The sequence below is a fragment of the Oncorhynchus mykiss genome, unplaced genomic scaffold (genome assembly GCF_013265735.2).
Source record: "Oncorhynchus mykiss isolate Arlee unplaced genomic scaffold, USDA_OmykA_1.1 un_scaffold_222, whole genome shotgun sequence".
Taxonomy (NCBI): Eukaryota; Metazoa; Chordata; class Actinopteri; order Salmoniformes; family Salmonidae; genus Oncorhynchus; species Oncorhynchus mykiss.
In genome coordinates, this window is record NW_023493691.1 from 273,028 (window position 1) to 297,784 (window position 24,757).

Below are 24,757 nucleotides of genomic sequence, written 5' to 3' on the forward strand. Positions count from 1 at the left end.
GTGAGTGCTTTTGGTGACAAGCCGAATTTCTTCAGCCTCCTGAGGTTGAAGAGGCGCTGCTGCGCCTTCTTCACAATGCTGTCTGTGTGGGTGGACCAATTCAGTTTGTCTGTGATGTGTACGCCGAGGAACTTAAAACTTACTACCCTCTCCACTACTGTTCCATCGATGTGGATAGGGCGGTGTTCCCTCTGCTGTTTCCTGAAGTCCACAATCATCTCCTTAGTTTTGTTGACGTTGAGTGTGAGGTTATTTTCCTGACACCACACTCCGAGGGCCCTCACCTCCTCCCTGTAGGCCGTCTCGTCGTTGTTGGTAATCAAGCCTACCACTGTTGTGTCGTCCGCAAACTTGATGATTGAGTTGGAGGCGTGCGTGGCCACGCAGTCGTGGGTGAACAGGGAGTACAGGAGAGGGCTCAGAACGCAAACCTTGTGGGGCCCCAGTGTTGAGGATCAGCGGGGTGGAGATGTTGTTGCCTACCCTCACCACCTGGAGGCGGCCCGTCAGGAAGTCCAGTACCCAGTTGCACAGGGCGGGGTCGAGACCCAGGGTCCCGAGCTTGATGACGAGCTTGGAGGGCACTTACCAAATAAGGTATTCATTTGTATAAATTTGCAAAAATATCTAAAAACCTGTTTTCGGTTTATCATTATGAGGTATTGTGTTTATATTGACGAGGGAAAAATGAATTTAATCCATTTTCAAATAAGGCTGTAACGTAAAAAAATGTGGGAAAAGTCAAGTGGTCTTGAATAATGCCCTGTATGTGATTCAAACTACAGATGTAAGGTTCTGAAGTGGTAAACACAATGGCATAATGGAAAATGCATATCCAATGGTTATCTCTGTATTAGTATTATCCACATTTAAAACAACTAGGTAGAGCAGAGAGGACAGAGCATGTGGCTTTGTAACACACCTTGGTAGAGCAGTGGTTATCTCTATTAGTATTATCTCTATATTAGTATTACCAACATTAAAACTCCTAGGGAGAGCAGTGGTTATCTCTATTAGTATTATCTCTATATTAGTATTACCAACATTAAAACACCTAGGTAGGGCAGTGGTTCTCTCTGTATTAGTATTATCTCTGTATTACCCACATTAAAACACCTAGGTAGAGCAGTGGTTCTCTCTGTATTAGTATTATCTCTGTATTACCCACATTAAAACATCTAGGTAGAGCAGTGGATATCTCTATTAGTATTATCTCTATATTAGTATTACCAACATTAAAACACCTAGGTAGAGCAGTGGATATCTCTATTAGTATTATCTCTATATTAGTATTACCAACATTAAAACACCTAGGTAGGGCAGTGGTTATCTCTATTAGTATTATCTCTATATTAGTATTACCAACATTAAAACACCTAGGTAGAGCAGTGGTTATCTCTATTAGTATTATCTCTATATTAGTATTACCAACATTAAAACACCTAGGTAGGGCAGTGGTTCTCTTGGTATTAGTATTATCTCTGTATTACCCACATTAAAACACCTAGGTAGAGCAGAGAGGACAGAGCATGTATCTTTGTAACACACAGGTGTTTCATCTCCACACTGGGATGATTTTAACAGTGCAACGCCACACAGGCCTCATGCCTCTCAGGTAGGAGGGTACCAGAAGAAAAATAATAAAAAACACAAAACTAATGAAGGAGCACACAGTCACCAACAATATATCCCTGGCGTCAATACTTTCAACTGGCTCAGCTCGCTGTTACAGTACAGCACCACCAAATTCCATTCATTAAGTAACCATCTGTCTTATGGGACCATAATGTAACATATCACACTATTTTGAGAGTCTCGGATTTATATTAACCTTACAGTAGGTGGCAGCAGACAGGTTATATTTGTGTAAATGTCAGTATACCAGAGAAGAAGATGACGCTGTTGCATTGTCGAGGTGGGGAACAGGAAGTTCCGGGTCGAAACGACAGAACTGTGCTGTTGTGTCCGTTTCAAATGTATCATTGTAGGTATGTAATAGCATGTTTAAAATTTCTAATGTCGAAAGAATATATAACATGCTTGGCAACAAATCCGTTTCACGCCTTGTAATGGTTTTAATTGTATGTGTTATTTTGGAGTCTAACCGAGTTAGTGAAGAACGTGATTAAAAACGATTTTACAAGTCACATAGATAGACTGGGTTTGTCTGAGTGTATGTACATAATTTCGTCAAAGTCATTTCATAAAGATTCCAGTTATTTAAGTTTGTTTTTACATGTTCTTGGTTTTGTGTAAAACGTTTATGAGCTGGTAAATAGCCTTGTCCAAACCATCCTGTTCTCGCGAGTTTACATACACTGTTTCGTTAATGTAAGCTCGCGAGATCAAGATGATTCAAAAAAGGCAAGTCAAATGGCGGCTTCAACGGTTTCGGTCGTCTTTCTAGGAGTTTTCTCGTGGTGAAAATCAAAATAGAGGGAAGCTAACTGAAGTTATCCTTCACCATTTGGAGAGCGAGGCCAACTGCATGGAATGGCGTCGATTAATGCGAATGAATGGGAGCACGTGTCAAACTCATTCCATGGAGGACCAAGTGTCTGGGTGTTTTCGCTCCACACCTGTACTTGATTAATGAATTAAGGTCACTATTTAGAAAGGAACTCCCCTCATCTGATTGTCTAGGTTTTAATTGAAAGGAACACCTGATGCGATTTGGCCCTCAATAGAATGAGTTTGACACCCCTGAAACGATGGAAATTGAGAGTTTGAGAAGCAACAGCTGTGCTGGAATGCGATCAATGTGGGGGACAGTTGTGATGATATGGAGCGGGAGGATGAGGGCCTAGTATGTGAATGTTCTCTGTAGTGGGAAGACATAGGAAGAACAGAGATAATGATACTGGAAGCAGGGGTGCATGTAGTATAGTAACTAGAGGCCCAAGGTAGGGAGCTAGAGTAATAATGTGGAAAGTTGGGATGGTGTTTGAGGAGAACACAGGGCCTCATTCACACCCTGATTAACCAAGGCCATAAAAAGAGGTGAAGTTAAACTGGGATGCAGCCGTGTAAACGAGAACTTGTTCTGAACGAGCCTACCTGGTTAAATAAAGGTGAAATAAAACATTGAAAGTGGTAGATTGTTAATATCTTGTGCTGGTCAGGTTCAGCAAGGGAAGATTCTTCAATTGGAAAATCATAATGGGACGAAGCTCAGAAGCCATGACCCTGGAGCTGATGCTACATTGAAGGGAGTAATAGTCTCTGAGGTCCCAATATCTATGTCCATGGATGATATTGTTAAAGAACATGTGAAGGGAGACAGTGGTTGAAGCCTAAAGGTTGATCAGTAGGAAAGAGGGTTAAAGAAGTCACAAAGTGCTGTACAGAAACGCAGCCTAAAACAACAAACAGCAAGCAATGCAGGTGTTGAAGCACAGTGGCTAGGAAAAACTCCCTAGAAAGGCCAGAATCAAGGAAGAAACCTAGAGAGGATCCAGGCTTTGAGGGGTGGACAGTCCTCTTCTGGCTGTGCTGGATGGAGATATTCATAGATGACCGAGAGGGCAAATAATAATAATCACATTGGTTGTCGAGGGTGCGACAGGTCAGCACCTCAGGAGTAAATGTCAGTTGGCTTTTCATTGCCGATCATTGAGTTTCTCTACCGCTCCTGCTGTCTCTAGAGAGTTGGAAACAGCAGGTCTGGGACATGTAGCACATCCGGTGAACAGGTCAGGGTTCCATGACAGCAGGCAGAACAGTTGAAACTGGAGCAGCAACAGTGACACTGTCAAGAAAATAACTTTTGTGTCCGTTTGTCTTTATTACTACAGACCGACTCAGATTAAGTCTGAGGCCGTTAACGTCAACAGTGAGGACAAACCAATCGTGTCACTCTCCTTCCACACTGAGTAGAAACCTACAGTCACTGGGTCCTGATTGTGACAGTGGAGCCCAGTCTGCACTGCAGGATCCAGAGATGGCATCAGTGAAGCTGGAAGACTGCAGTCAAACACTGGAGCTGAATGCCAACATTAAAGATGAAGAAGAGGAGGAGAAGATTAGGACAACTGTTAGTCATGGTAAGAGCTGGTTCTATCTATAAGTTATCTTCCTATATTAGACCTCCATAGGTTATGACCAGTCTATTGCCAGGTTGAATTCTGTAATTCTGACATCACACATCCCTGAACAACTCAAAACTTCACAGCGAAGCAAAACATTTAAAAACTTGTCACGCCTGCCTTTGCCCACACATTGTCTCAAGAATGCTGAAAATGTTTAATACCCTCAGTCACCAAGTTAGGCATACAGGAAACACTGTGCACCTGGCAACCTTGGTTAGCGTGCACTGAGCCCGGCCCGCCACAGGAGTCGCTGGTGCGCGGTGAGGATATCCCTACCAGCCAAACCCTCCCTAACCCGGACGACACTATGCCAATTGTGCGTCGCCGGTCGCGGCCGGTTACGACAGAGCCTGGGCGTGAACCCAGAGTCTCTGGTGGCCCTTAACCACTGCGCCACCCGGGAGGCCCTCATAAAGGGTTTTCTAATGATGAATTAGCCTTTTAAAATGATCAACTTGGATTAGCTAACACAACGTGCCATTGGATCACAGGAGTGATGGTTGCTGATAATGGGCCTCTGTACGCCTATGTAGATATTCCATAAAATATCTGCCGTTTCCAGCTACAATAGTCATTTACAACAATAACAATGTCGATACTGTATTTCTGATCAATTTGATGTTATTTTAATGGACACAAAATGTGCTGTTCTTTCAAAACAAGGACATTTCTAAGTGACCCCAAACATTTGAACAGTAGTGGATATTTAATATTTTGTATATATCAAGTTGTAGAAACATCTCAAGGATGATCATTGGAAACAGGATGCATCTGAACTCAATTTTGAGTCTCTTGTTTATAAAAAAAAAATGTTTTTATACATTTTCAAAAATGCCTAAACCTGTTTTCACTTTGTCATTATGGGGTATTGTGTGTCGATTGCTGAGGATATTTTTGTATTTAATTATAGAATTAGGCTGTAATATAACAATGTGGAAAAAGTCAAGGGGTCTGAATACTTTCCGAGGGCACTGTCAGACCCCTTCCCATTTCTCCCATTTTGGTACGTTACAGCCTTCTTCTAAAATTGATTCCATGTTTTTCCTCGTCAATCTACACACAATATCCCATAATGACATCACAATATCCCATAATGACATCACAATACCCCATAATGACAAAGCCAAAACAGGTTTTTAGAAATTCTTGCAAATGTAATTTTTTTAAATAATAATAATAAATAATAATTTCAGACCTTTTGCTATGAGATGATCATTGAGATGTTTCTACAACTTGATTGGAGTCCACCTGTGGTAAATTCAATTGATTGGACATGATTTGGACATGCACACACCTGTCTATGTCAGGTCCCACATTTGACACTGCATGTCAGAGTTAAAACCAAATCATGAGGTGGAAGGATTTGTCCGTCGAGCTCCGTGACAGGATTGTGTTGGCACAGATCTGGAGACAGGTACCAAAACATTTCTGCAGCATTTAAGGTCCCCAAGAACACAGAAGCCTCCATTATTCTTCAGTGGAAGAAGTTTGGAACCACCAAGACTCTTCCTAGAGCTGGCTACCCGGCCAAACTGAGCAAATGGGGGGAGAGGGGCCTTGGTCAGGGAGGTGGCCAAGAACCCGATGGTTCTTCTCTGTCAGAGCTCCAGAGTTCCTCTATGGAGATGAGAGAATCTTCCAGAAGGACAACCATCTCTGCTGAACTCCGCTAATCATGCCTTTATGGTAGAGTGCCCAGACAGAAGCCACTCCTCCGTAAAAGGCACATGACAGTCCGCTTGGAATTTGCCAAATGGCACCTAAATGACTCTGACCATGAGAAACAAGATTCTTTTGTCTGATGAAACCAAGATTGAACTCTTTGGCCTGAATGCCAAGCGTCATGTCTGGAGCAAACCTGGCACCATCCCTACGGTGAAGCATGGTGGTGGCAGCAGCATGCTGTGGGGATGTTTTTCAGCGGCAGGGACTGGGTGATTAGTCAGGATCAAGGGACAGATGAACGTAGCAAAGTATAGAGAGATCCTTTATGAAAACCAACTTGAGAGCAATCGGGACCTCAGTCTGGGGTGAAGATTCACCTTCCAACAGGACAAGCACACAGCCAAGACAAGCACACAGCCAAGACAACGTGGGAGTGGCTGAATGTCATTGAGTGGCCCAGCCAGAGCCCGGACTTGAACCCGATCAAACATCTCTGGAGAGACCTGAAAATAGCTTTGCAGAGACGATCCCCATCCAACCTGACAGAGCTTGAGAGCTTCTGCAGAGAAGAATGGGAGAAACTCCCCAAATACAAGTGTTCCAAGCTTGTAGCTTCATACCCAACAAGACTCAAGGCTGTAATCGCTGCCAGAGGTGCCTCAACTAACTATTGTATAAAGGGTCTGAATACTTACGTAAATGAAATATTTCAGTTATTTCTAAAAACCTGTTTTTGCCCTTGTCATTATGGGGTATTGCGATGTCATTTTGGGGTATTGTGATGTCATTATGGGGTATTGTGATGTCATTATGGGGTATTGCGATGTCATTTTTGGGTATTGTGATGTCATTTTTGGGTATTGTGATGTCATTTTGGGGTATTGTGATGTCATTTTGGGGTATTGTGATGTCATTTTGGCGTATTGCGATGTCATTTTGGGGTATTGCGATGTCATTATGGGGTATTGTGATGTCATTATGGGGGTATTGTGATGTCATTATGGGGGTATTGTGATGTCATTATGGGGGTATTGTGATGTCATTATGGGGGTATTGTGATGTCATTATGGGGTATTGTGATGTCATTATGGGGTATTGTGATGTCATTATGGGGTATTGCGATGTCATTTTGGGGTATTGCGATGTCATTTTGGGGTATTGTGATGTCATTTTGGGGTATTGTGATGTCATTTTGGGGTATTGCGATGTCATTATGGGGTATTGTTTGTAGATTGATGTGAAGGGGAAAAAAACGATTTCATCAATTTTAGAATAAGGCTGCCCCCACACCACTAAACTTCCGGCGCCGACAGAGATGGCCGCCTCGCTTCGCGTTCCTAGGAAACTATGCAGTTTTTTGTTTTTTTACGTGTTATTTCTTACATTAGTACCCCAGGTCATCTTAGGTTTCAATTTTTTTTGGAATTGTTAGTTAGATTACTTGTTGGTTATTACTGCATTGTCGGAACTAGAAGCACAAGCATTTCGCTACACTCGCATTAACATCTGCTAACCATGTGTATGTGACAAATAAGATTTGATTTGATTTGATTTAATGTAACAAGACGTGGGAAAAAAATCAAGGGGTCTATTTACTTTTTGAATGCGGTGTTGATGTTATTTCATGCTACTGAGACTTGTATGGATGACACCAGTATTGCCAGCATTTGTTTTATTCACTGGTCTATCTGGAGTGATCAGAGAGGAGACTAAAGAAGTGAAGTAGACAAACTGCCAGTGTTTTAAAGTTCTCTGAAATTAGTCTGTGTAGTTACTAACCCTTGTGATGTTGAGTGGAGGATGATATCGCTCATCATTTTCACCACTTTTGCCTCTTATTAGTTTTTGACTCCTACCCAGTTTTAGAATAGTTTGATTCCCCTTCCCATACAGTCTACTGAAATGAATACATACACTACCGTTGAAAAGTTTAGGGTCACTTAGAAATGTCCTCGTTTTGAAAGAAAATTGTTTTTTTTTGTCCATTAAAATCACATCAAATTGACCATTATTAATACAGTGGAGATGTTGTTAATGTTGTAAATGACTTGTAGCTGGAAACTGATGATTTTTTAAAATGGAGTATCTACATAGGTGTACAGAGTCCCATTATCAGCAACCATCACTCCTGTGATCCAATGGCATGTTGTGTTAGCTAATCAAAGTTGATCATTTTAAAGGGCTAATTGATCATTACAAAACCCTTTTGCAATTATGTTAGCACAGCTGAAAACTGTGGTGCTGATAAAAGAAGCAATAAAACGGTCCTTAGACTAGTTGAGTATCTGGGTCATTTGTCGGTTCGATTACAGGCTCAAAATGGCCAGAAACAACGACCTTTCTTCTGAAATGAAGGCTATTCCATGTGAGAAATTTCCAAGAAACTGAAGATCTCGTGCAGTTCTGTGTACTACTCCCTTCACAGAACAGTGCAAACTGGCTCTGACCAGAATAGAAAGAGGAGTGGGAGGCCCCGGTGCACAACTGGGCAAGAGGACAAGTACATTAGTGTGTCTAGTTTGAGAAACAGACGTCTCACAAGTCCTCAACTGCCAGCTTCATTAAATAGTACCCGCAAAACACCAATCTCAATGTCAACTGTGAAGAGGCGACTCCGGGATGCTGGCCTTCTAGACACTATTCTGGTTAGAGACTGTTTGCATTGTTCTGTGAAGAGAGTAGTACACAGCGTTGTACGAGATCTTCAGCCGTTTCCAGCTACAATAGTCATTTACAACATTAACAATGTCTACACTGTATTTCTGATCACTTTGACATTATTTGAATGGACAAAAATGTGCTATTCTTTCAAAAACATGGACATTTGTAACTTTAGAATGTATTCATTTATTTCATCACTAATGGTAGTGTATTTAAAAAAAAAAAATTAACCTTTATTTAACTTTCTTAGCATACTGGTTATTGTCCAGAATTTCCGATGACTGACGTGCCCAAAGTAAACTGCCCAGAAGCTAGGATATGCATATACTTGATAGCATTGGATAGAAAACACTCTGAAGTTTCTAAAACTGTAAAAATGTCTGTGGGTATAACAGAACTGATATGACAGGCGAAAACCTTGAGTAAAATCCACCCGGAATTTTTATTTATTGAGGTCAAAGATTTTTTCAATTCTTGCCTATGGGATATTCAAATTGATAGGACCCAGATTGCAGTTCCTTTGGCTTCCACTAGATGTCAACAGTCTTTAGAAAGGGTTTCATGCTTGTTTTTTGAAAAATGAGTAATTGTAGTTTTTCCAAGATGTCCCCCATTAGAAAAGTAGTCATGTTGCACGCATCAACGAGAGTACGCTCTTCGTTATTTATCTTTGCTATTGAACACACTATTCTCCGTCTTAAATATTATTGTTTATTTACATATTAGAATACCTGAGGATTAATTGGAAACTTCGTTTTACTTTTTTGGACGATCTTTACTGGTAACCTTAAGGATTTGTTTGTGTGCATGTTGAACGAGTGACCTACTGAATCAAGCGCGCCATCTAAACTGATATTTTGGGATATAATGAAGGATATTATCGAAGAAAACGACCATTCATTGTGTAGCTGGGACCCTTGGGATTTCAATCAGAGGAAGATCTTCAAAGGTAAGTGATTTATTTAATTGCTGTCTGTGATTTTGTGACGCCTGTGCTGGTTGAAAAAGTATTTTGACGTGGGGAGCTGTCCTCAGATAATCGCATGGTATGCTTTCTCCGTAAAGCCTTTTTCAAATCTGACAACGCAGTTGGATTAACAAGAAGCTTTTAAATGATGTAAGACACTTCTATTTTCATGAATGTTTAATATTCCGATTTTTGTATTTTGAATTTCGCGCTCTGCAATTTCACCGGATGTTGTCGTCGGTGTCCTGCTAGCGTTTGGACATAGGCAAGTCAGTTAAGAACAAATTCTTATTTTCAATGACGGCCTAGGAACATTGGGTTAACTGCCTTGTTCAGGGGCAGAACGATAGATTTTTACCTTGTCAGCTCGGAGATTCGATCTTGCAACCTTTCGGTTGCTCTAACCACTAGGCTACCTGTCACCCGGTATGGCCAGAAGAGTGGTCTGGTCACCACTCTGCCTGGTTCCTCTCGGTTTCTTCCTAGGTTCCTGCTTTCTAGGGAGTTTTTTTGTGGCCACTGTTCTTCTACATCTGCATTGCTTGCTCTTTGGGGATTTTAAGCTGGGTTTCTGTTAACCTCTCTGGGACCGTTTGGTACGCGAGCGTCCCACCTTTCAACTGCCAGTGAAACTGCAGGGCGCCAAATTCAAAGCAACAGAAATCCCATAATTAATATTCCTCAAACATACAAGTATTTTACACAATTTTAAAGATACAATTGTCGTTAATCCAACCAGTGTCCGATTTCAAAAACTATTTTCGGCGAAAGCAGAACATATCGTTATGTTAGGTCAGAGCCAAGTCACAGAAAGCATTCAGCCATTTTCCAACCAAAGAGTGGAGTCACAAAAAGCAGAAATATCGATAAAATTAATCACTTACCTTTGATGATCTTCATCAGATGACACTCCTAGGACATCATGTTACACAATACATGTATGTTTTGTTCGGTAAAGTTCATATTTATATCCAAAAATCTAAGTTTACATAGGAGCGTTACGTTCAGTAGTTCCACAACATCCGGTGATTTTTGCAGAAAGCCACATCAATTACAGAAATGCTCATAATAAATGTTGATGAAAATACAAGAATTATGCACGGAATTATAGATACACTTCTCCTTAATGCAACCGCTGTGTCCGATTTCAAAAAAACTTGACCAAAAAAGCATAATCTGAGTACGGCGCTCAGACAACAAAATCAAGCCCAACAAATGTCCGCCATGTTGGAGTCGAGAGATGTCAGAATAACATGATAAATATTCACTTACCTTTGATGATCTTCATCAGAATGCACTCCCAGGAATCCCAGGTCCACAGTAAGTGCTTGTACTGTTCGATAATGTACATAATTTATTTCAAAACAGCTCCTTTTGTTGGTGCGTTCAGTACACAATCTAAACTCACCAAGCGCGTTACTAGTTTCAGACGAAAAGTCAAAAAAAGTTCCGTTACAGTCCATAGCAACATGTCAAACGATGTTTAGAATCAATCTTTAGGGCGTTTTTAACATTAATGAAGATTTATGTTCCAACCGGACAATTCCTTTGTCTGTACAAATGAAGTGGAACGTAGCTAGCTACCTTTCACGTGAGCGCGCCAGACTGAGGCTGTGGCACTCTGCCAGACCACTCACTCATAGAGCCCTTATGAGCCCCTCCTTTAGAGTAGAATCCTCTAAACAGGTTTTAAATACTGTTGACATCTAGTGGAAGCCTTGGGAAGTGAAAAATAACTAACATCACACGGTATCTTCAATGAGTTGAGTTGAATAACTACAAACCTCAGATTTCCCAATTCCTGGTAGGATATTTTTCTCAGGATTTTACCTGCCATATAAGTTCTGTTATACTCACAGACATCATTCAAACAGTTTTAGAAACGTCAGAGTGTTTTCTATCAAAATGTCCTATTTATATGCATATTCTAGATTTTTCGGCTGAGTAGCAGGCAGCTTAATTTGGGCACGTTTTTCATACAAGCTACCCAATACTGCCCCCTACCCCAAAGAAGTTAACTTCACTAGGGTAGGGGGCAGCATTTGGAATTTTGGATGAAAAGCGTGCCCAAATTAAACTACCTGCTACTCGGGCCCATAAGCTAGGATATTCATATAATTAGACGATTTGGATAGAAAACACTGTTAAAATAATGTTAAAATAATGTCTGAGTATAACAGAACTGATATGGCAGGCGAAAACCCGAGGAAAATCCAACCAGGAAGTACTATTATTTTGAAAGGCTGTTTTTCCATTGAAAGCCTAGTCAGAGCCAAGTCACAGAAAGCATTCAGCCATTTTCCAACCAAAGAGTGGAGTCACAAAAAGCAGAAATATCGATAAAATTAATCACTTACCTTTGATGATCTTCATCAGATGACACTCCTAGGACATCATGTTACACAATACATGTATGTTTTGTTCGGTAAAGTTCATATTTATATCCAAAAATCTAAGTTTACATAGGAGCGTTACGTTCAGTAGTTCCACAACATCCGGTGATTTTTGCAGAAAGCCACATCAATTACAGAAATGCTCATAATAAATGTTGATGAAAATACAAGAATTATGCACGGAATTATAGATACACTTCTCCTTAATGCAACCGCTGTGTCCGATTTCAAAAAAACTTGACCAAAAAAGCATAATCTGAGTACGGCGCTCAGACAACAAAATCAAGCCCAACAAATGTCCGCCATGTTGGAGTCGAGAGATGTCAGAATAACATGATAAATATTCACTTACCTTTGATGATCTTCATCAGAATGCACTCCCAGGAATCCCAGGTCCACAGTAAGTGCTTGTACTGTTCGATAATGTACATAATTTATTTCAAAACAGCTCCTTTTGTTGGTGCGTTCAGTACACAATCTAAACTCACCAAGCGCGTTACAAGTTTCAGACGAAAAGTCAAAAAAAGTTCCGTTACAGTCCATAGCAACATGTCAAACGATGTTTAGAATCAATCTTTAGGGCGTTTTTAACATTAATGAAGATTTATGTTCCAACCGGACAATTCCTTTGTCTGTACAAATGAAGTGGAACGTAGCTAGCTACCTTTCACGTGAGCGCGCCAGACTGAGGCTGTGGCACTCTGCCAGACCACTCACTCATAGAGCCCTTATGAGCCCCTCCTTTAGAGTAGAATCCTCTAAACAGGTTTTAAATACTGTTGACATCTAGTGGAAGCCTTGGGAAGTGAAAAATAACTAACATCACACGGTATCTTCAATGAGTTGAGTTGAATAACTACAAACCTCAGATTTCCCAATTCCTGGTAGGATATTTTTCTCAGGATTTTACCTGCCATATAAGTTCTGTTATACTCACAGACATCATTCAAACAGTTTTAGAAACGTCAGAGTGTTTTCTATCAAAATGTCCTATTTATATGCATATTCTAGATTTTTCGGCTGAGTAGCAGGCAGCTTAATTTGGGCACGTTTTTCATACAAGCTACCCAATACTGCCCCCTACCCCAAAGAAGTTAACTTCACTAGGGTAGGGGGCAGCATTTGGAATTTTGGATGAAAAGCGTGCCCAAATTAAACTACCTGCTACTCGGGCCCATAAGCTAGGATATTCATATAATTAGACGATTTGGATAGAAAACACTGTTAAAATAATGTTAAAATAATGTCTGAGTATAACAGAACTGATATGGCAGGCGAAAACCCGAGGAAAATCCAACCAGGAAGTACTATTATTTTGAAAGGCTGTTTTTCCATTGAAAGCCTATCCACCATACAAAGACCCAGTCTTCCTCAACATGTGACCAGTCTTTAGGCATTGTTTCAGATCTCTATGGCTTCCTCAACACGTGACCAGTCTTTAGGCATTGTTTCAGGCTTTTACTCTGAAAAATGAGGGAGATACACCGCTTTCAATGAGAGGACAGTGGAAATTTCCATCCATGAGCCAGGCACGTGATCGGGAGCGCGCATTTCTTGTTTACCTTTTTCCATTGACGAAGCTTTTGTCCGGTTGAAATATTATTGATTATTTATGACAAAAGCAACCTGAAGATTGATTTTAAACATCGTTTGACATGTTTCTACTATCTTTTATTGTGTTTTTTTACTTTTTGAGAGTGCTTATTGGGCCTTTGGATTTCTGAACTAAACGCACCAACAAAACTGAGGTTTTTGGACATAAAGATGAACTTTATCGAACAAAACACACATTTATTGTGTAACATGAAGTCCTGTGAGTGCCATCTGATGAAGATCATCAAAGGTAAGTGATTCATTTTAATGCTATTTCTGACTTTTGTGAAGCTCTCCATGGTTGGAAAATGGCTGTATGGGTTTCTGTTTCCAGTCGCTGAACTAACATAATCGCAGAGTGTGCTTTCGCCGTAAAGCCTTTTTGAAATCTGACACAGCGGTTGCATTAAGGAGAAGTTTATCTGTATTTGTATGTTTAACACTTGTATCTTGTATCAATGTTTATGATGAGTATTTCTGTTTTTTGATGTGGCTCTCTTTACTTTCATCGGATGTTTGTTTGAGACAATGCATTTCTGAACACAACACACCAATTTCAAATGAGGTTTTTGGACATAAAGATGAACTTTATCGAACAAAACACACATTTATTGTGTAACATGAAGTCCTGTGAGTGCCATCTGATGAAGATCATCAAAGGTTAGTGATTAATTGAATCGCTATTTCTGACTTTTATGAGACCTCTCCTTGGCTGGAAAATGGCTGTTTGGTTTTCTGTGACTAGGTGCTGACCTAACATAATAATTTGGTGTGCTTTCGCCGTAAAGCCTATTTGAAATCGAACACTGTGGCTGGATTTACAAGAAGGTTATCTTTAAAATGGTGTAAAATAATTTTAATTGTGGGATTTGAACCAGACAGGTTACGCACTTTGTGACAACTACTGATGTAAAAAGTGTTTCATAAAATACATTTGATTAACATATATATCACACCAAGTGACTGTTTTTTCTGATGTTCACACAGGATACCATGTTGAGACATTCTCCACATCCAGAGAGCAACAGCAGGAAGATCAGAGAGCTAAGAGGTCTCATCACTGCCCACATTGTGAAGAGATTTTCCCATTTCTATCACAGCTAAAAATACACCTAAAAATACACACAGGAGAGAAGCCTTACTCCTGCTCTGGCTCAGGAAAATGCTTCAAAACATCAACTGAGCTAAAACGTCATCAGAGAACACACACAGGAGACAAGCCGTATAACTGCTCTGAGTGTGGAACTAGTTTCTCTAAATTTTCCATCTTAAAAACACATGAACGTGTACATACAGGAGAGAAGCCTTACGTCTGCTCTGACTGTGGAAAATACTTCACAACATCAACTCATCTAAAAGTTCATCAGAGAACACACACAGGGGAGAAGCCATACTCCTGCTCTGACTGTGGAAAACTTTTTAAAACATCAAATGAGCTAAAAGTTCACCAGAGAACACACACAGGAGAGAAGCCTTTCTTCTGCTCTGACTGTGGGGCAAGTTTCGCTCAGCTGGGCACCTTAAAAACACACCAACGTATACACTCAGGAGCGAAGCCTTATTCCTGCTCTGACTGTGGAAAATGTTTTAAAACATCAAAAGAGCTAAAAGTTCATCAGAGAACACACACAGGAGAGAAGCCTTACTCCTGCTCTGACTGTGGAAAATACTTCACAACATCAACTCATCTAAAAGTTCACCAGAGAACACACACAGGAGAGAAGCCTTATTCCTGCTCTGACTGTGTAAAATGTTTTAAAACATCAAAAGAGCTAAAAGTTCATCAGAGAACACACACAGGAGAGAAGCCTTTCTTCTGCCCTGACTGTGTAAAATGTTTTAAAACATCAACTCAGCTCAAAGTTCATCAGAGAACACACACAGGAGAGAAGCCTTATTCCTGCTCTGACTGTGGAACTAGTTTCTCGCATCTTTCCAACTTAAAATCACATGAACGTATACATACAGGGGAGAAGCCATACTCCTGCTCTGACTGGGGAAAATGCTTCAAAACGTCAACTGTGCTAACAGTTCATCAGAGAACAGACACAGGAGGGAAGCCTTATTCCTGCTCTGACTGTGGAAAAAGTTTTAAAACATCAAATAAGCTTTAAGTTCACCAGCGAACACACACACAGGAGAGAAGCCTTATTACTGCTCTGTTTGTGTAAAATACTTCAAAACAGCAACGAAGCTAATAGTTCATCAGAGAAAACACGCATGAGAGAAGCCTGCTTACGTCTGCTCTGACTTTTGGGTGAGTTTCTCTCACCATAGCAACTTAACACACCAATGTAGTCACACAGGAGAGAAGTCTTACTCCTGCTCTGTGGAAGGGTGGGCGTTTAACTCAAACTTCTAGCCAAAGGCTGCTGCGTTTAGAATCTCATCAAGGAGGACTGTAGCATTTTAGCTAATCAGCAACTTTGCAACTACTTACTTACTACTTTTTAGCTATTACTTAGCATGTTAGCTTAGCATGCAACTTTGCAACTACTTACTACTTTTTAGCTATTACTTAGCATGTTAGCATATCATACATATTACAAGTTCGTAACATATTGTATGAATAGCAATGCGTAAAATAACGTAAGAATTGTAATTCGTAACATACGATACTTCCTAGAAGTTGTATTATACTGAACAATTTAAACACAACAATTTCAAAGATTTATAGTTTGTATCAGGAAATCAGTCATTTTAAATAAGAGGCCATAATCTATGGATTTCACGACTGGGCAGGGGAGAGAGAATAAAGTAGACGGCACGGGTCAAAGTAATTGATTTATGACCCTGTGTCATGATGACGTGTACATGTCCAAATATGGGCCTCCGGCCAGGCCATCCTGTTCCTGTGGTCACGTGTTAGAGGGTGTGTGTTATTTTATATCTATATTGCATCCTTTGAAGTAGTCATGGTGATTGATGTCTAGGGGCCTGGTTGAACTGGGGGGGTTGAGTGTTTGAACTTTTGAACGTGTATGTCCCCCACCCCCAGTTTTATTGCCCTTATGGTTGTTATCTGATGAAGCAGGAATGTCCTGGGGTATTGGCTGTGGCATATGCATTTTAAATATCCAGAACAAGGCCTGTCACAAATATTACCGAAGGTGGCTCCCCTTCTTGTTCGGGTGGCGCTCGGCGGCCGTCGTCGCCGGTCTACTAGTATTTTACCTAAGGGTACTATTTTGTTTTTATAGTTACTCCTGTGTTGGGTATAACTATTTTGTTCCTTTGATTTTGGACATTAAAGCGTGTTTTTTCCCACATCCTTTGCTCTCTGCGCCTGACTCCACACCCATTCACTCATTGAGTGTTACAGTCTGAATATTTATGCAAATAAGGTATTCATTTGTATAAATTGACAAATATGTAAAAAACTTTTTTCACTTTGTCATTATGTGTATATTGATGAGGGGTAAAAAATGCATTTAATCAATTTTTGTATAAGCCTGAAACGTAACAATATGTGGAAAAAGTCAAGGGGTCTTGTATAATGTATATGCTTTAAACTACAATTTAAGGATCTGAAGTGGTAAACACAAAGGCATAATGGGAAATGCATGTCCAATGGTTATCTCTGTATGAGTCACATTAAAACACTAGGTAGGGAAGTGGTTATCTGTATTAGTATTACCAACATAAAAACACCTAGGTAGAGCAGTGGTTATCTCCGTATTAGTAATATCTCTGTATTACCCACATTAAAACACCTAGGTAGAGCAGTGGTTCTTTACGTATTTGTATTATCTCTGTGTATCTCTGTTTCCCACATTAAAACACCTAGGTGTGGTTCTCTCGGTATTAGTATTATCTCTGTATTACCCACATTAAAACACCTAGGTAGAGCAGAGAGGACAGAGCATGTGGCTTTGTAACACACAGGTGTTTCATCTCCACACTGGGATGATTTTAACAGTGCAATGCCTCTCAGGCCTCATGCCTCTCAGGTAGGAGGGTACCAGAAATAAATGAATAAAAAACACAAAACTAATGAAGGAGCACACAGGGCCACAGCACTTCAGGAACACACAGTCACCAACAATATATCCCTGTTGTCAATACTTTCAACTGACTCAGCTCGCTGTTACAGTACAGCACCACCAAATTCCATGTATTGAGTAACCATCTGTCTTTTGTAACCAGAAAAACGTAACATAATACTGTTTTGAGAGTCCCTGATTTATATTTACTATGTTACACCTAGTCTATGAGAGGAGGCTGCACCTAAATTATACACAGCAGGTCAAGAGGTGTGTTTTCCCTTCAGCATCTGCATGTGGCATAATCTCACCCACCTCACATCATGAATCTAAAATGGTTAACCTTGGCTGTGAGTGATGGGGAAAAAATCTGACTACGGCAATTACTTGAATAATTCAATGGATGTTTTGTATACAGACTTGATGAGTAAATTGTATTGTTTAAAAAAAAACGTGACTTCGCAATGGGGCCATCAATGGGAATTGGGCCGTGCTTCAGCTGAACTGCAGTATGGAAAATGCCCTCTGAGCACAGTGGAAAGCATGCTTACAGACTGGAAGCCTGGCCCCTTGATCCGAAAGAGCTGTAATTGCAGACCGCAATTAGGGGCGTTCTCTGATATCGGGTGTTTCATGATATCTACTTTAAACCAATTGCTGCTCCCAATTGGTCCGTGGCCGTTTCTTTTGCGTTGGGACAACAGTTGTTGACATCTGTTACATTGTAGCTAACCCTAACCCTTTTCCTAACCTTAACCTCAGTCTCCTAACCTGCCACGGTAATTCACCTAAATTGCCACTTTAATTATCCTAACCTGTAAGGGGCACACTCCAACACTCAGACATAGTCTGCGTTCCTAAATTCGCTCTGGCTATATACTCCGATTTCAGACCACTCTCGTCTGAGTGCCAGAGGGAAGAATAATTGATGAAAAACAAACGCTCAACACCCCTTGAATACCGCCGGTGTCAGTAAGCGTCGTCAAAAAATGCTTTATTAAATTGTTGCCTGAAGCACAGTTAAAAGTCACCAATGCTCTCTGGATAACATGAACACAGCCTAACCAGCTCTGCTAAGGCGAGTGAAATGTCAGAGTTCTCTCATTTGTACTGAAAGTAGCTAGCAAGCTAGCCAATGCTAACCAGTTATCTTGGACGCTTGACTGCCGTTGTGAGGTCAGAACGCTTGAATCAACCCTCCTCCTCCGCCAGAGCGTCCAGTGTGTCTCTGAACGCTCCGAGAGCGATACGAACTGACAGTCTGACAACGCTCTGAATTTACGAACGACCAAGCGCACTCTGGCACTCCAGATTGAATTTAAGACCACATCCATAATTTAAAAATAAAGTATTTGTGTTTGGTGAGTCCGCCAAATCAGATGCAGTAGGGATGCGCGAATTTAAATGTTATCCTGTCCTGCTAATCATTCAAAATGTAACGAGTACTTTTGGGTGTCAGGGAAAATGTATGGAGTTGAAAGTACATTATTTTCTTTCGGAATGTAGTGGAGTAGAAGTTGTCAAAAAATATCAAAAGTAAAGTACAGATACCCCCCAAAAACTACTGATGTGGCACTTAAAATATTTGTACTTAAGTACTTTACACCACTGATTGCAGGGAATACTGACTGAAGATGTTCCTCCCTACGAGGCCCATGAGACTGTGTAGGGATGTGATTTGAATCGGACTGTGACTGAACGAGTGGGATGTTGTTATTTATCTATTTTTGTATTTTGTTTTGACGTCGTTGTTCCCCCTCCCCTTTTCCGTAAAGGAAATGTATTTTCTTCTACAGTTTATTAACCTTACAGTAGGTGGCGGCAGACACGTTATATTTGTGTAAATGTCAGTATACCAGAGAAGAAGATGACGCTGCTGCGCTATAGTAGTGGGGAACAGGAAGTTCCGGGTCGAAACGACAGAACTGTGTTGTGAAGTCGATAGTGGTTGTGTCCGTTTGTAATGTACCATTGTAGGTATGTAATAGCATGTTTAAACTTTCTAATGTCGAGAGAATATATAACACGATAGGTAACAAATCCGTCAATGTATTATCACGTTTGGTAAAGGATTTAATTGTATGTGTTATTTGGGGTCAAACCGAGTGAGTGAAGAACGTGTTAAAAAAATTTACGTAAAACGTGTAAAGAAATATTTTACAAGTCACATAGATAGACTTTGGGTTTGTCTGAGTGTATGTACATAATTTCGTTAAAGTCATTTCATAAAGATTCCACTGATTTGAGTTCGTTTTTACATGTTCTTGGTTTTGTGTAAAATGTTTATGAGCTGGTAAATAGCCTCGGCCGAACCATCCTGTTCTCGCGAGTTTACATACACTGTTTCGTTAATGAAAGCTCGCGAGATCGAGATGGTTCGGACGAGGCAAGTCAAATGGCGGGAACGATTTCGGTCGTCTTTCTATGAGTTTATTCGTGGTGAAATGGCGACATGAGGCTGTGTGATAGCTTCCCTCTATTTTGACACTAACTGAAGTTATCCTTCACCATTTGGAGAGAGAGGCCAACTGCATGGAATGGCGTCGATTAATGCGGATGAATCGGAGCACGTGTCAAACTCATTCCATGGAGGACCAAGTGTCTGCGAGTAATAATGTGTTAGAGTGGAAAGTTGGGAGGTGTTTGAGGAGACCACAGGGCCTCATTTACACCCTGATTAACCAAGGCCATAAAAATAGGTGTAGTTAAACTGGGATGCAGCTGTGTAAATGAGAACTTGTTCTGAACGAGCCTACCTGGTTAAGTAAAGGTGAAATAAAACATTGAAAGTGGTAGATTGTTAATATCTTGTGCTGGTCAGGTTCAGCAAGGGAAGATTTTTCAATTGGAAAATCATAATGGGACAAAGTGCACTTATGTTGTACAATTTAAAATGTGTACTTTGTGTCTAATGTGAATGAATGTATTGTCAGGGATTATCTACTGAAATAAGATAATTGAACAAGAAAAACAAGAAAATATTTTTACAGAATAAAGTGCCAGAACTGTCAAGAAAATAACTTTTGTGTCCGTTTGTCTTTATTACTACAGACCGACTCAGATTAAGTCTGAGGCCGTTAACATCAACAGTGAGGACAATCCCAGCCTGCCACTCTCCTTCCACACTGAGTAGGAACCTACAGTCACTGGGTCCTGATTGTGACAGTGGAGCCCAGTTTGCTCTGCAGGATCCAGAGATGGCATCAGTGAAGCTGGAAGACTGCAGTCAAACACTGGAGCTGAATGTCAACATTAAAGATGAAGAGGAAGAGGAGGAGAAGATTAGGACAACTGTTAGTCATGGTAAGAGCTGTTTCTATCTATAAGTTATCTTCATGTATTAGACCTCCATAAGTTATGACCAGTCTCTATTGCTAGGTTTAATTCTGTAATTCTGACATCACACATCCCTGAACAACTCAAGACTTCACAGCGAAGCAAAAACTATTTAAACTTGTAACGCCTGCCTTTGCCCACACATTGTCTCAAGAACTTTGAAAATGTTTAATACCCTCAATCACCAAGTTAGGCATACCTCATTTCAAAATAGGCCATGGCATCATCACTGTCAATATTGAATTATAATTTGTTTGCTGCACAGAATATCAGATCTCAACAACGATTGGAGAAGTGTTGAACATAACCAGTAGACTACCACATCCTGATGATTTATATCTGATGCATATATAATTAAGATTTTATAGATCAATTTGTAGAAACATCTCAAGGATGATCAATGGAAACAGGATGCACCTGAGTTAATTTCAAAAGTTTGGGGTCACTTAACACCAGTCTCAACGTCAACAGCGAAGAGGCGACTCCGGGATGCTTGCCTTCTAGGCAGAGTTGCAAAGGCCAGTTTTATTGCTTCTTTAGTCTGAACCACAGTTTTTAGCTGTACTAACATACATTTAGAAAGGTTTTCTAATGATGAATTAGCCTTTTAAAATGATCAACTTGGATTAGCTAACACAACGTGCCATTGGATCACAGGAGTGATGGTTGCTGATAATGGGCCTCTGTTCGCCTATGTAGATATTCCATAAAATATCTGCCGTTTTCAGCTACAATAGTCATTTACAACAATAAAAATGTCTTCACTGTATTTCTGATCAATTTGATGTTATTTTAATGGACAATCAATGTGCTTTTCTTTCAAAACAAGGACATTTCTAAGTAACCCCAAACTTTTGAATTTATTCATTTATTTCACCACTAATGGTAGTGTATTTATTTTTTATTTTATTTTTTAACCTTTATTTTATGTCTAATCCTGTTTTCACTTTGTCATTATGGGGTATTGTGTGTAGATTGCTGAGCATATATTTTTAGTTAATTTTAGAATAAGGCTGTAACATAACAATGTGGAAAAAGTCAAGTGGTCTGAATACTTTCCGAGGGCACTGTCAGACCCCTTCCCATTTCTCCCATTTTGGTAGGTTACAGCCTTATTCTAAAATTGATTCCATGTTTTTCCTCGTCAATCTACACACAATATCCCATAATGACATCACAATACCCCATAATGACATCACAATACCCCATAATGACATCACAATACCCCATAATGACATCACAATACCCCATAATGACATCACAATACCCCATAATGACAAAGCCAAAACAGGTTTTTAGAAAGTCTTGCAAATGTAAAAAAAAAAACACAAAAAAAGATAATAATTGCTTATTTACGTAAGTATTCAGAACCTTTGCTATGAGATGATCCTTGAGATGTTTCTACAACTTGGAGTCCACCTGTGGTAAATTCAATTGATTGGACATGATTTGGACAGGCACACACCTGTCTATGTCAGGTCCCACAGTTGACAGTGAATGTTAAAGTAAAAACCAAGTCATGAGGTGGAAGGATTTGTCCGTAGAGCTCCGAGACAGGATTGTGTCGGCACAGATCTGGGGACCGGTACTGAAACGTTTCTGCTGCATTAAATGTCCCCAAGAACACAGAGGCCTCCATCATTCTTCAATTGAAGAAGTTTGGAACCACCAAGACTCTTCCTAGAGCGGGCCACCCGGCCAAACTGAGCTACCTGGGGAGAAGGGCCTTGGTCAGGGAGGTGGCCAAGAACCCGATGGTTCTTCTGTCAGAGCTCCAGAGTTCCTCAATGGAGATGAGAGAATCTTCCAGAAGGACAACCATCTCTGCAGGACTCCACTAATCATGCCTTTATGGTAGAGTGCCCAGACGGAAGCCACTCCTCAGTAAAAGGCACATGACATTCCGCTTGGAGATTGGCTATAGGCACCTAAAGGATTCTGACCATGAGAAACAAAATTCTCTGGTCTGATGAAACCAAGATTGAACTCTTTGGCCTGAATGCCAAGTGTCATTTCCTGAGCAAACCTGGCACCATCCCTACAGTGAAGCAGAGTGGTGGCAGCAGCATGCTGTGGGGATGTTTTTCAGCGGCAGGGACATGGTGACTAGTCAGGATCAAGGGATAGATGAACGTAGCAAAGTATAGAGAGATCCTTGATGAAAACCTACTTGAGAGCGCTCGGGACCTCAGACTGGGGTGAAGGTTCACCTTCCAACAGGACAACGACCCGAAGCACACAGCCAAGACAACGTGGGAGTGGCTTCGGTACAAGTCTCTGAATGTCATTGAGTGGCCAAGCCAGAGCCTGGACTTGAACCCGATCAAACATCTCTGGAGAGAACACTCCCCATCCAACCTGGCAGAGCTTGAGAGGATCTGCAGAGGAGAATGGGAGAAACTCCCCAAATACAAGTGTGCCAAGCTTGTAGCTTCATACACAACAAGACTCAAGGCTGTAATTGCTGCCAAAGGTGCTTCAACTAACTATTGTGTAAAGGGTCTGAATACTTACGTAAATGTAATGTTTCAGTTATTTCTAAAAACCTGTTTTTGCTTTGTCATTATGGGGTATTGTGATGTCATAATGGGGTATTGTGATGTTATAATGGGGTATTGTGTGTAGAGTGATGAGAAAAACAACAATTTAATCAATTTTAGAATAAAGCTGTAATGTAACAAAATGTGGAAAAAGTCAAGGGGTCTGAATACTTTTTGAATGCATTGTAGACGTTATTTCATGCTGCTAAGACTTGTATGGATGACAACAGTATTGCCAGCATTTGTTTTATTCACTGGTCTATCTGGAGTGATCAGAGTGTAGACTAAAGAAGTGGAGTAGACAAACTGCCAGTGTTTTAAAGTTCTATGAAATGAGTCTGTATAGTTACTAACCCTTGTGATGTTGAGTGTAGGATGATATAGCTCATCATTTTCACAACTTTTTACTGTTGTTAGTGTTTGACTCCTACCCAGTTTTAGAATAGTTTTATTCCCATACAGCCTACTGAAATGAATACATACACTACCGTTGAAAAGTTTAGGGTCACTAGGGATGTTATTTTAATGGACAAAAACCTGAGAGAAAAAATCCAACCAGGAAGTGGGAAATCTGAGTTTGGTCTATATTCAACTCGGCTCCTATTGAAGATATAGTGGGATATTGGTAATGTTGCACTTCCTACGGCTTCCACTAGATGCCAACAGTCTTTAGAACTTTGTCTGATGCTTCTACTGTGAAGTGGCGCTGAAGGAGAGTGGAATGAGTCAGAGGTCTGCCAGCAGCCACGAGCTGACCATGCCCGTTGACATGAGAGTATGCACCAGTTCCATTTGCTTTTCTGAAGACAAAGGAATTCTCCGGTTGGAACATTATTGAAGAATTATGTTAAAAACATCCTAAAGATTGATTCAATACATCGTTTGACATGTTTCTACTGACTGTTATGGAACTTTTTGATATTTTGTCTGCTGTTAGTGAACGCGCTTCGTGACCTAGGATTTGTTTACCAAATGCACTAACAAAAGTAACTATTTGGACATAAATGATGGACATTACCGAACAAAACAAACATTTCTTGTGGGAGTCCTGGGAGTGCATTCCGACGAAGATCAGCAAAGGTAAGTGAAGATTTATAATGCTATTTATTTTGTTGACTGCTTAATATGGCGGTTATATTTGTGTCTTGATGGGCTCTGAGCGCCGACTCAGATTATTGCATGGTTTAATTTTTCCGTAAAGCTTTTTTGAAATCTGACACAGCGGTTGCGTTAAGGAGAAGTGCATCTCAAATTTTGCATAACAGTTGTATCTTTTAGTAATGTTTATTATGAGTATTCCTGTAAATTGATGTGGCTCTCGTAAGGCGACAGTGTAAACTCAGATTTTTGGATATAAATATGAACTTTACCCAACAAAACATGCATGTATTGTGGAACATGAAGTCCTATGAGTGTCATCTGATGAAGATCATTAAAGGTTAGTGATTCATTTAATCTATATTTCTGCTTTTTGTGAATCCTCTCTTTGGCTGGATTAATGGCTGTGTTATTCTGTGAATAGGCACTCACC

General features: G+C 40.4%; 2 protein-coding genes across 4 annotated transcripts in view; one reads left to right on the top strand and one right to left on the bottom strand.

The window, feature by feature from the left end:
- The window catches only part of LOC110516274 (gastrula zinc finger protein XlCGF26.1), a 158,126-nt gene that overhangs the window by 115,086 nt on the left and 18,283 nt on the right, over window positions 1-24,757 (top strand). The window contains exon 1 of one of the 2 annotated variants that reach the window (XM_036973117.1): window positions 3,906-4,043. In XM_036973117.1, the coding sequence (XP_036829012.1) occupies window positions 3,941-4,043 (103 nt within the window). In that variant the 5' untranslated portion in view covers window positions 3,906-3,940. Of the gene's footprint in view, window positions 4,044-20,507; window positions 20,654-24,757 lie in introns of those variants that run through there. The other variant, XM_036973116.1, reaches the window with a different exon arrangement.
- LOC110528866 (gastrula zinc finger protein XlCGF17.1-like) overlaps window positions 1-24,757 on the bottom strand; it is a 212,827-nt gene that overhangs the window by 76,092 nt on the left and 111,978 nt on the right. The gene's annotated exons all lie outside the window — the stretch shown is intronic.